The sequence below is a fragment of the Nomascus leucogenys genome, chromosome 2, assembly GCF_006542625.1.
Source record: "Nomascus leucogenys isolate Asia chromosome 2, Asia_NLE_v1, whole genome shotgun sequence".
Taxonomy (NCBI): domain Eukaryota; kingdom Metazoa; phylum Chordata; class Mammalia; order Primates; family Hylobatidae; genus Nomascus; species Nomascus leucogenys.
Window position 1 is genome coordinate 155,304,857 of NC_044382.1, and position 12,527 is coordinate 155,317,383.

Consider the following 12,527-nt stretch of genomic DNA (forward strand, 5'->3'; position numbering starts at 1 on the left):
TCTCCATTTACTTAGATCCGTGAACATGGTGTGTCTCTCCATTTACTTAGATCCGTGAACACGGTATGTCTCTCCATTTGTAATAGAGGCAGGGTTTCACCATGTTGGCCAGGCTGGTCTCAAACTCCTGGCCTCAAGTGATCTGCCCGCCTCGGCCTCCCAAGGTGCTGAGATTACAGGCGTGAGCCGCTGCACACAGTCACGTTTTTGTTGCTGTTGTTAGTTTTCAGTTGTTCATTGCTAGTAGGTAGACATAGAATTGATTTTTGTGTGTTGGCCTCAAATACTTTAGTTGTTACCTTGCTAAATTAACTTACTAGTTTTAGGAGATTTTTATAGACTTCTTGGGAGTTTCTACAAATACAATCATGTTTTCTGCAAATACGAACAGTTTTATTTCCTCCTTTCCAACCTGTATGACCAAAGCCCTGACTAGGACTTCCAGTACGATACTGAACAGAAGCAGTCAGAGTGGACCTTCTTGTTTCTGATCTTAGGGAAAGGATTCAGTCTTTCAGCAAGTGTGTTAGTTACTGGCTTTTTGCAGATTACATTCTGTCTATAATATGCTGAGAGTTTTTATCACTAAATGTATGTTGAATCTTTTCAAAAAGCTTTTCGGTATTGATTGACTTTTCTTTATTAGGCTGTTAATATGGTAGATTACAATGAACCAAGCTTTCATTCCCAGGACAAACCCCACTTGGTCCTGCTGGGTCATTTTTTCATATGTAGTACTGGATTTGATTTGCTAGCATATTGCTCAGTATTTTTGTATCTGTATTCATGAGAAATTTTGGTCTGTAGTTTCCCATTTTTGTACTTTCTTTGGGTTGTGTTTGAGGGTGATGCTGGCCTCATTAAATGAGTTGGGAAGTGTTCTCTCCTTCTCTATTTTTTACTGGAAGAGATTGTGTCGAATTGGTATTATTTCTTCTTTCAATGATTGGTGGAATTCACCAATGAAATCATCTGGGCCTAGAGGTTTTCTTTTCTATTATTATTATTTTGTGTGTGGGGGATAAGGTCTCCTTCTGTCACGCAGGCTGGAGTGCAGTAGTGCAGTCATAGCTCAGTGCAGCCTTGAACTCCTGGGCTCAATCATCCTCCTGCGTCAGCCTCCCAAGTAGCTGGGACCACAAGCATGTGCCACCATGCCCAGCTAATTTTTTATTTTTATTTTTGTAGAGTTGGGGTCTCACTATATTGCCCAGGCTGATCTTGAACTCCTGGCCTCAAGTGATTCTCCCTCCTCGCCTCCCAAAGTGCTGGGGTTACAGGTGTGAGCCACTGTGCCCTACCAACGTTCTTTTTTGAAAGAAAAAGAACAATGAATTCAATTTCTTTAGTGCTTATAGGACTGTTCAGGTCATCTGTTGCATCTTGGGTGATTTTTGGTACATATCATTTTTGAGGAATTGGTTCATTTAATCTGTTAAATTTCTTTGTGTAGAGTTTCCCTTCAGGCCACGAAATCATTAAAAGGTTGATTAGAAGGTTAATAAGGGAATTCCCATCTTAACCTTTTAATGGTTTCAGAGCCTGAAGTTATGTGGCTCCCATTCCTCATGCTGGTAATTTGTGTCTTCTGTTTCTTTTTTCTTTGTTATCCTTGCTAGAGGTTTATCTGTTTTATGGCTCTTTTTTTCAAAGAAGTCACTTTTAGATACATTCATTTTTCTTTATTGTTTTCCTGTTTTCAATTTCACCAATTTTGTTCTTGGTTTCTTCTACTTGCTTCTGGCTTTTCTCTTTTTCTGGTTGCTTAAGGTGAAGCTTTAGATTATTGATTTGAGACCTTTTCTCTTTATAATGTGTACATTTAATGACGTACGTTGCCCTTAAGCATTGCTTTAGCTGCATCCCCAAATTTATATATATGTATATTTGTGTGTATATATATATATATATATATATATTTTTTTTTTTTTTTTTGAGATGGAGTTTCGCTCTCGTTGCCCAGGCTGGAGGGCAATGGCATGATCTTGGCTCACTGCAGCCTCAGCCTCCCAGGTTCAAGCAATTCTCCTGCCTCAGCCTCCCGAGTAGCTGGGAGTACAGGCATGCGCCACCACGCCCAGCTAATTTTTTGTATTTAGTAGAGATGGGGTTTCACCATGTTGGTCAGGCTGGTCTCGAACTCCTGACCTCAAGTGATCCACCTGCCTCGGCTTCCCAAAGTGCTGGGATTACAGGCATGAGCCACCATGCCCGGCCTAAATTTTGATATATTTTTATTTTCATTTAGTTCAAAATACTTTTAATGTTCCTTAAGACTTCCTCTTTGACTTGTGGATTATTTAGAAGTATAGCACATGTTTTCCAAATAGTTGGATATTTTTCCATTGTCTTTCTGTTACTGATTTCTAGCTTAAGTCCATTACAGTCAAAAGACACACTTGGTATATTTCAATTCTTTTAAATTTGTTAAGTTGTGTTTTATGGCCCAGAATGTGGTTTCTTTTCAAGAATGTTCTGGTGTACTTGAAAAGAGTATATATTCTGCCCAGGCACAGTGGCTCACACCTGTAATCCCAACACTTTGGGAGGCCAAGGCAGGAGAATCACTGCCCAGGAGTTTGCGCCCAGCCTGAGCAACATAGTGAGACCCCATCTCTACAACAAGTTAAAAAAAAAATAGCTGTGCATGGTGTTACATGCCTTTTGTCCCAGCTACTGAGGAGGCCGAGGTGGGAGGATCACCTGAACCTGGCAGTTTGAGGCTGCAATGAGCTGTGATTGTGTCACTGCACTCCAGCCTGAGTGACAGAGCAAGAGTGTGTGTCCTGCTTGTTTCAGTAAATATGTTCTGTAAATTAGATGAAGGTGTTTGATCGTGTTGTTCAGTTCTTCTATATCCTTGTTGGTTTTCTCACCACTTGTTCTGTTACTAAGTGAGGGGTTGAATTTTCCAACTGTTGTAACTGCCTGTTTCTGCTTTCAGTTTTTGCTTCATATATTTTGAAAGTCTGTTGTTTGGTACATTCACATTTATAATGATTGTGTCTTATTGGTGAATTGACTCTTATTAACATTTAATGCTCTGGTAATGCTCTTTGCTCTTAAGTTTACTTTGATATTAATATAGCTATTTTAATTTCTTGATTGGAGTTTGCATGGTATACATTGTTCAATCCCTTTACTTCCAACCTACGGGTGTAATTGTATTTGAAGCAAGTTTCTTATACACAGCATACAGTTGGATTATGTGTGTTTTTTTAATCCAGCCTGACAAGCTTTGTAATTGGTATGTTTAGACCATTTACATTTAATGTAATTATTGATATGCTTGAATTTAAGCCTACCATTTTACTATTTGTTTACTATTGTTCCGTGAGGGTTTTATTGCTCAACATTACTGGCTTCTTTGAGGTTATTTTTTCGTATTCCATTTTAATTTGTCTCTTAAGTTTTTGACCATAAATGTCTTTGCATAGTTTTTTTACTAGTAGTTCCAGAGACTACAATATACATACTTCGTTTTTTACAGTCTACTTAAAGTCAACATTTTAACACTTCCGGAATGTAGAGCCACATCCCTGCCTCCACATCGGTTACTTACCCTCTGCCTTTAGAGTGTAGTTAGCGTAATATCTGTATTTGTTGTAAACTCCGTTAGACAAAATGGTAATTTTTGTTTCAACAGTCAAAAATATTTTAGAGAACTTGAGAAGAAAGGAACTCAACTTCATTCATCCAATTATTTGCCACTTCTGTTGCTTTTCCTGTATTCCCAGTCTACCAAGTCTCCTTCTGATACCAGTTTCTTTCTGTCTCAAGGACATTCTACAGGAATTCTTTTAGATCAGATCTACTTGCAACAAATTACCTTATTTTTACTCATCTAAGAATGTCTTTGTCTTCCTTCCTGAAGGATATTTTCGTTGGATTAGGAATTCTGGGTTGACAATTATTTTCTTTCAGCCCTTTAAAAATATGATTCTTGGCTGGATGTGGTAGCTCACGCCTATAATCCTAGCACTTTGGGAGGCCAAGGGGAGAGTGGATCACCTGAGGTCAAGAATTTGAGACCAGCCTGGCCAACATGGGGATACCCCATCTCTACTAAAAATACAAAAATTAGCCAGGCATGTTGGTGCACACCTGTAATCCCAGCTACTTGGGAGCCTGAGGTAGGAGGATTCTTTTAACCTGGGAGGTGGAGGTTGCAGTGAGCCGAGATCATGCCATTGCACTGCAGCCTGAGCGACAGAATGAGAGTCTGTCTCAGAAAAAAAAAAAAATAATAATACAACTCCACTTCTTTCTGGCCTCCATTGTTTCCGTGGAGAGATCAGTGGGTGCAGGAACCCTTGTTCCTCTCTGTGTGTCAGTGATTGGATTAGGATGTGTCTGGGCTTGGACATCTTTTGGTTTGTCCTGTTTGGGATTCTCTCAGCTTCTTTAATTTATAGGGTTATGTTTTCACCGAATTTTGGGGTTTTAGCCAAGTTTTATCAAACGACTTTCTGCACCTAAGTGTTATCTTTTCTTCTGTCACTCCAGTAACATGAGCGTTAGCCCTCTGTGTGTTGACTTTCCTGGTGATTTTTCTGTGCTGTTCAGATTTTGGGTCATTTCTGTTGCTCTGTCTTCAAGTTGTCACATTCGTTTCTTTATCGTCCTGCTCCTGAACCAATCCATGACATTTTTTATTGCCGTATTTTTCAGTTTTTAAATTTTTGTTTGCTTCTGCTTTATATCTGTTATTTCTTTGTTGAGACTTTCTGTTTTTCCATTTATTTCCAAGTGTTTGCCCTTTCTTTCTTTCTTTTTTTTTTTTTTTTTTTTTTTTTTTGAGACAGGGTCTCACTCCATCACCTAGGCTGGAGTGCAGTGCTGCAGTCTTGGTTCACTGCAGTCTCCACCTCAAGCGATCCTCCCACCTCAGCCTCCCAAGTAGCTGGGACTACAGGCACACACCACCACACCTGGCTAATTTTTGTCTTTTTTGTAGAGACAGGATTTTGCCATGCTGCCCAGACTGTTCTCAAACACCTGAGCTCAAGCAATCTGCCCGCCTCAGCCTCCCAAAGTGTGCCCTTACTTCTTGGAGCATTTTAATAATGGTGCTTTAAAGTGTTTTCAGGTAATTCCAATAACTATGTTGTCTCAGTGCTGTTGTATTCTTTTTCTATATGAGTTGCTATTTTTCTGTTTTTTTCCCGTGTTGAGTAACTTTGTATTGTACCCTGGACATTTTTAATGTTAGGGATAAGATTCTTGGTCTTGTTGACATTCTACGAAGAGATTGAGGTGTTTGTTTTACTGTGACTTGGTTGGCTTAACTCTGCAAAGTCTGACCTTCCTTCCCTGGGATTGGTCTCAATGTCATTTTATTTGTAGGGCCTTTGCCTTGCTGTCTCTACATGTCCCACAAGCGTACTGACCAGTGGCCAGTCTGACCACATCAGTGGAGCAGATAAAGGACAGAAGTGGAAAAATTCACGAAATTCAGATAAAGTCCGTGGTTTCTTTGAAAAAACAAACACAGGGCTCTGAGCAGGCAGCAGTTAGGCTGGGCACTGCACGGAAAGCCCCGTCACCACGTGGGGCAGGTGTCTCACCCCCGTGGGTGGCGTCAGCCCCTCCTGGAGGAGCCCAGGCTGGCAGGTTGGCAGCAGGACGACACACTCGGCATAGGCTACCGTGGGGCAGTGTTGGCCCCAGGGCGTTTGCGTGTCCTTTCTCCACATCAGATCAATGTGTTCTGCTATTTCGCAGCCTACTTCCCTGGCCCCTGGTTTTTTGAAGTCCATTCCGGATGGCAGGTGATGAGCCTCAGTGAGACTCTGTACGCATCCCATGACCTCCTGGGTCACAGCCAGACACTTTCACCGTAGAGAAGGGTGAGGGTCATGGAGCTGCTCACCTGAAGCTCCTGCTCCTCTGCCTTCCCCAGACCCTCCTGACCTATGAGCCGAGAGCTCGGCCGGAGTCTTCACAGATCCACCGTGTCCAGGGCCTCCCGCGTGCTCACGCCATCTGCTCCTGGTGCTGCAGGGACCCGCAGCCCAGGCTCATATAACCCAGCCTCCCTCCCGCCCTCTCCATGGTCACAACAGAAGAACAGTGAGGCTGTGTTTCCTGTGGCCATGGCAGTGCCTGCATGCTTAACAGGGGCCTCCAGGGACTCTCCACCCTTGGGCCCCACCTTCCCTTCCCACAGAGTCTTCCCTCTTGTAATTGGCCACTCAGCCCTGCGGAGGGCGCTGCCCGCTCCAAGCTGCCCCAGCCCCTGTGGGCAAGGTGTGGACAGATGCCCGCTGTTGTGTTCCCTGGTTTGAGAAAGGCCCCCGAAGATGGGATTTGGGCACCGGTTTTAGACGTGGACAGGCTGCCTGAATCCAGCCCAGGCTCTGAGTGCTGAGGCCTGGGCCGGTAACATGCTCGAGTCTAGAGGATGGGTTAGGAGCACGTGCTTCTGTGGCTGTTCTGGGAGGAATGAAAGGACACCCAGCTCCCGGCCAGGGCACCGGGGCCCGCAGAGGACGGCGGGGAACGCTTAGCTCAGCATGGTTGGCTTCCACCTGTCAAAGCTGCATTTTCCAACATTCCAACAAAGCACGCAGTTTGAGAAAGCACGCGGCCCTGGGTGGGCCCTGGGTGGGCCAGGAGCAGCCCGCAGTTTCAGAAAGCGCCAATCCCAACAGGGTGTGCCCGGCTCTGACCTCCACGTTCTTCATCCTCCACAGGTGACCCCAGGGCTTGAAGAAAAGGAGGGGGAGCTGCTGGTGAGGGGACCCTCCGTGTTTCGAGAATACTGGAATAAACCAGAAGAAACTAAAAGTGCATTCACCCTGGATGGCTGGTTTAAGACAGGTAGGACCCAGCCCCGTGGGAGTGGAGGAGAGCCCAAGGGAACAGGCAAGAACTCATCGCTGCCCAGGTTGAGTGACACCGAGGCTGGGAGTTCCCAGAATTTTCAGCCAAAGGCGGAAGATGCGGTGGAGTGGGGCTGGGGGCCGCGATTACGGCACTGCCTCCTGAGCACCCGGCCTCCCCACCGGTCTCTAGAGCGGGCTCCTTGGCCCTGTCCCTCGGTACCAGGGGCCCCGGTGCCCCATGACAAGGCTGCTACACTGTCCCTCAGCGCGACAGCCGCTCCAGCACGCACGTACCGTGACCACAGACGCCGGGCCCCACGCAGCCCTTCCCGGTGGCCCTGCTGCCCCTCGTGGGCTGGGGCACCCTCCACCTCCGAGGTGCACCCCTGCACCCAGAGACCTCACCACCCCCACGCTTAGCCACACTTGTGCCCTCCACATCCTTCTCCCCACCAGGGTCAGAAGTCAGCTGACACAGTGCGGTTGGTTTGCAGTGCAGCTGTTTGTTTACTGTTCCACAAATCAGCGCGTTCTCTCCGCCTGCCAGAGCAGGCCTGTGGGTGAGCGAGAGCCTGCCCACCTGATTGAGGTGGCCCAGGAAGCCTGTGGCAGTCAAGAGACACGGCGGCGCCCCTGGAGCCTGCTGGCAGCCCCCGCTGCCACCCTCCTGCTCAACCTGCGCGTGCGCCGGGCCGCTGCTGCCTGACCCCCTCCTTTGTGAGAAGCTGGCTTGGTCCCAGGGTCCCCCGTCCCGCCCCATGGGGCATATTTGGACAGTGGATATTTGGACGTTTGGATAGTGGACGTATGTGGATGTGTTACTAGGGGGTCCTTGCTCCCAGAGCTCCTAAGATGGTAGCGGGCAGCTTCCAAAATGGCGGCAGGCCGCTTCCAAGATGGTGGCAAGGCTGGTGTTCTCTGACCTGGGCTCTTGGCCTCACGGATGCCAAGGAATGGAATCTTGGGCCACACGGTGAGTGTTGTAGCTCTATTAGAAGCCATGGGCCACAGAAGAGAACCATGGAACCCAGTGACTAGCGTTCAGCTTGATTAGGATGAACCCGGGCACTTCGCTGCGCAGGAACAATGGCGAGCCTTTAGGCTGATCGGGAGCGGCAGTGGGCGCCTCGCTGGATCAGGAGCACAGCGGACACCCTGCCGGATCTAGAGGGATGGAAGCCAGCGGCGGGTCTGCAACGGCGGCAAACAGCAGTGGTGGACAGCGAGCGAAAGCTCAGCTTGAGCCGCAACAACCATGGACCAGAAGAGAGTGTAGCTGAAGGATTTAATAGAGTGAAAACCGAGCTCCCATACAAAGGGAGGGAACCCAGAAAGGGCAGCCATTGCCAGGTTTATATCCCGGTCATTGTTCCTCCCACTGTGCTCTCAGGAGATAGATGATTGGCTATTCTTTACCTCCTGTTTTAGCCTAATTAGCATTTTAGTGAGCTCTGTTTACTACCTGACTGGTCAGGTGTGAGCTAAGTTGCAAGCCCCGTTCTTAAAGATGGATGTGGTCACCTTCCCAGCTAGGCTTAGAGATTCTTAGTCGGCCTAGGAAATCCAGCTAGTCCTGTCTCTCAGATGGACATTTGGATAGTGGATGTATGTCGATGGATATTTGGATAGCGGACACGCGTGGGTGGACGTTCGGATAGCAGACGCACGTGGGTGGACATTTGGAGAGTGGACGCACGTGGGTGTGTGGCTGCAGGTACTCACTGTAGTGTATTTATCCCGAAGATGTGCACGTTGCTCCTGACCCCTGGGTGGTGAGATTGCCGTGGTTTTTCTTTTCCCTTTTTTTTTGGCGTGTCTATATTTTATGCTGAGCATCATTATTTTATAATAACCTTTAAGTAATATTTTCCAAAAAGAGAGGCCCATTTCCATGCATCAGAATCTGCTGGCCCGAAATCAGAAACGCATCTGCCCCATGCCCTTCCACAGGGAGCAGAGCTTGGGGGCTGCAGCATGCAGGTGGGATGGGCTCCTTGAGGGATGCTGGAAGGGGCCATGTTGGCCCGCAGCCTCGCCGCCTCATGGCCTGATCCTGTGGGTCCCAGAGGCCCTGGAGCACGTGCTGCTCTGAGGCAGGTGTGTTAGGTGTGTGGTCGTTCTGCACATTTGCAAAGCGAAGGTTCCATGAGCCCCTAGAGCAGAGGCCAGTGCCCCACGCAGCATCTCACAGGCTTCCCAAGGTACCCTGGGAGGCACTTTTGTGGGCCGGACATCAGCAGAAGACCTGGGGCTGGGGCCCTAGAAGCCTCTGTGTGACAGGACGTGGTCAGCACATCAAACACTCCCTCCCAGTTTATCTTTTTTATACACCCCCATTAGTGCACGCTGATCTGAGGGAACAAGCCTGTCCGTGACTTCCCTTCAAATGCAGAAGAATTACAGGAACCCGACTTGAGCAGGTCTTGCTCTGAGCGTCCCTCCAGCGCCCTCTGAATGCCCCGACCCCAACCTGACTCACGCTGCGGTTCTCTTATTTATTTAGTTAATTATTTTTGAGACGGAATCTTGCTCTGTCGCCCAGGCAGCAGTGCAGTGGGCATGATCTCAGCTCACTGCAACCTCTGCCTTTCAGGTTCAAGCAATTCTCCTGCCTCAGCCTCCCAAGAAGCTGGGATTACAGGCGCCCGCCACCACGCCCGGCTAATTTTTGTATTTTTAGTAGAGACAGGGTTTCGCCATGTTGGCCGGGCTGGTCTCGAGCTCCTGACCTCAGGTGATCCGCCCGCCTCAGCCTCCCAAAGTGCTGGGATTACAGGCGTGAGCCACCGTGCCTGGCCGGTTCTTTTATTTTTAAATTCAGATAAAAAGCTGAAGATGTTTTTTTCTTTGAAAGCACAGGAACCACAGCCCTGTGGATTCTGCGAACCGCGGGGCTCCCGGAGCTGCTGGGAGGGCAGCCGTGTGAGATGTGGGGCTGTGAGCGCGGAAACACTTGCAGTTGCCAGTGCCGATGCATGTTTCAGCCAGGGCGGAATCGCATGCATTAATTATTGTAAAGAGATGTCTTTAGGAGAAAATGATTTTGAAATTCAGTTTAATTTCATTGTAATGTGCTGCAAACAGGAAGGGAGTATGTGTGTTTAATTGGCTCTCGGGGGTAAGGCCTGGAAGCCGCATGCCTTTGTCACAGGCCATTAGCGATGCCGCTGCATAATGAGAGCTCGCAATCAGCTCACAGCTGCCGCTCCTGCCGGGAGAGCATGATATTAAATAGAAATCAGGAGAAATTAAACTTAACCCTTTCCCTGGCCAGCCCCTCCTGCCACACGGATTCTGGCATAAGCTGGCGGGCACAGGGGACGGCCGGGGATGGCTGGACACAGCCGAGGATGGCCAGGATGGCCGAGGCTGGCCTACAGCTCCTCAGCAGCCTCATCCAGGTCAGGATGAGAGGAGAGGTTGCCAGCTTTGATGCCGGCCGCTCCTGCCTCCCCCACCTGCCTCTGTGCCTACAGCCTGCTTCTGCCTCAAGATCACACAGCAGGCTTGTGAGGCCCGGGGTCTCCATTGCTGCCCAAGGAGATGTCAAAGGTCTGTCTCAGGTAACTCCTCTGACAGCCAAAATGATCTCTTCAGATGCTTTGACTCCACGTGCCCTCGCTCAGAGACACATGCGCACATTTGCCTTCTGGGGCGAGTGGAAGGTGACACGGAGGTGGGCACCTCTGCCAGGCAGGTGCCGGAGCAGCGGCAGCCCCTCCTGGGGGCATCCGGGGGTCAGGAGAGGGGCGGTGGGGCAGGGCAGCGTCCCTGCAGGGGTGAATGGCGCCTTAGGCTCCAGCCGGGAGAGGAAACCTGATGACCGAACTCCTTAGAGAAGAGTCAGGGATCTCGGGAGAACCACCAGGAGCTCACGGGGAAGGATTGAGAGGAAGAGCCCCAGGTCCTGGGAGGACCACCAGGAGCTTGTGGGGAAGGATTGTGGGGAAGAGCCAGGGATCCTGGGGAGGACCACCAGGAGCTTGTGGGGAAGGATTGTGGGGAAGAGCCCCAGGTCCCGGAAGACCACCAGGAGCTCACAGGGAAGGATGGGAAGAGGGGAGTGGGGGGCTAGAGAACCCCCAGACTGAGAAATTCTGCTCAGGGAGCAAGAAGGGAGCTGGGCCCAGGTGGCCCCATCCCCCAAGGTTGAACATCAGCCCAGCCACCCGGGCCCTCCACGTGCTCACGGGCACCACTGCCGGGCACTAGCTTACTTGTCACCCTGTCTGAGGCATGTTAGGGGCAGCAGCAAGAGTCCACTGCTTCCAGGGCCCAGCTGGGGCTCCATGCGTCCCTGGGCATCCCCAGAACCCTCTGGGTCTCAGCCGTTGGGTGCTTACGTCTGAGCCAGTGGCAAAGGGTTAAAGGGACCTTGTGATTCAGTTGGGACTCATTGGCCTCAAGAAGTGAAAATCAGAGGGACAGCAGCCCCAGCCGCCAGGGCTTCCCCTGTGGAGCCAGAGCTCCCTGGCAGGCACTGTGGAGGCCAAGTGGGGACCGGCAGTGTCACGGTCCCGGCCCACAGCCTCTCAGCCTCCCACAGCCTCTCCCTGTGGTAACGAGGTGGACGCTGAGCCCCAGGCCTGATGGCACATTTGAGGTCAGATGGGGGCACCTGGGCTGTTCCTGCAGCTGTCCCCTTGTCCAAGGGAGGGACCTTTTCAGAAGCCCTGGGGCCTTTGTCTCATTGACCAAAACTCTGTCCTGGCCATCCTGCCTTCACAGGACATTGGGCACCTCTGTGGGGCAAGGGTAGGAACACCGGCATCCTGGTGGGGCCCCGAGACCCAACCAAGGCTCATCTGGCTGGTGCCAACCTCTGCGCCAAGGGTGCCGACCGAGGTCAGAGCCGATCGCGGGGATGACAGGTGCTGAAATGGCCGTGCCTACCCCAGCCCCTTTCATCCTGCAGAGGGACCTCGCTGGGCCTCCCACGCTCAGCCAGGCTGTGCTGTGAAGCCCCTCTCTTCCCTTCTCAGAGCCATACGTCCACGCTGACAGCTCCTGAGAGGGACCGTGTTTTGCTGCCTGCAGGTGCCAAACTGACTGACGGGCCGTGCTGAGGAGGGGTGGCCCCAGCCCTCCTGCAAGATGCCGTTCTGTGCAGCCTGCAGGGCCACCAGGCCCACGAGACGGGCATGGCCTTCAGATGTATCTTAGCCTGGGTTCCCTAGAAAGCACATGAGGACTCTGGGCAGAGGGTGAGTGTTTTTACTTTTTTTTTTTTTAAGCCAAAGTTACACACCCATGGCTTAAAGACCCAAGTAGTTTTAGCAGTTTGAGAAGAACCACCACAGCTGTGCCCCTTCCCCAGACTCGCCGGCTGCTGCTTCTGTGCGGTCCCCGCATCCTGAGGGCCGCCAGCGCCGCCACCTCGACTCCTTTTTGCTGCGGTGGCTTGAGTCCCGCAGAGGAGGCCCCTCCTCAGGCGCGGCCCGGCTCAGTCCCGTACGGCATCTGCGCTGTTGAGACCATGGAGTTGCCGCTGAGAACTCAGCCCAGGGGACCCTGAGATTTTTCCTCTTTCTTTGTTTTCCAGAGTCGGGAAAGTCTTGGTTTTCTTGGTCTCCTGGTGCCAATTCGTCATGGGCTGGGCTGGTCTCCCCATGGCGCCTCCTTCCCCGTCACCACCACCCCTTCCCTCCTGCCGGGTCAGGACTTCTGCTCCCAGCCCATGGCATCCTCCTCTTCCCTCTT

At 50.4% G+C, this 12,527-nt stretch overlaps 1 protein-coding gene across 5 annotated transcripts in view; it reads left to right on the plus strand.

Annotated features, from left to right (window-relative positions):
- Window positions 1-12,527, plus strand: part of ACSF3 (acyl-CoA synthetase family member 3) — a 67,975-nt gene that overhangs the window by 39,350 nt on the left and 16,098 nt on the right. For 4 of the 5 annotated variants that reach the window (XR_004031993.1, XM_030820419.1, XM_030820428.1 and 1 more), the window contains exon 7: window positions 6,696-6,822. Coding sequence is in view for 3 of the 5 variants with exons in the window: in XM_030820419.1 (XP_030676279.1) it covers window positions 6,696-6,822 (127 nt within the window). In the remaining 2 variants the exon portion in view is untranslated. Of the gene's footprint in view, window positions 1-6,695; window positions 6,823-11,809; window positions 12,032-12,527 lie in introns of all 5 variants that reach the window. The other variant, XR_004031994.1, reaches the window with a different exon arrangement.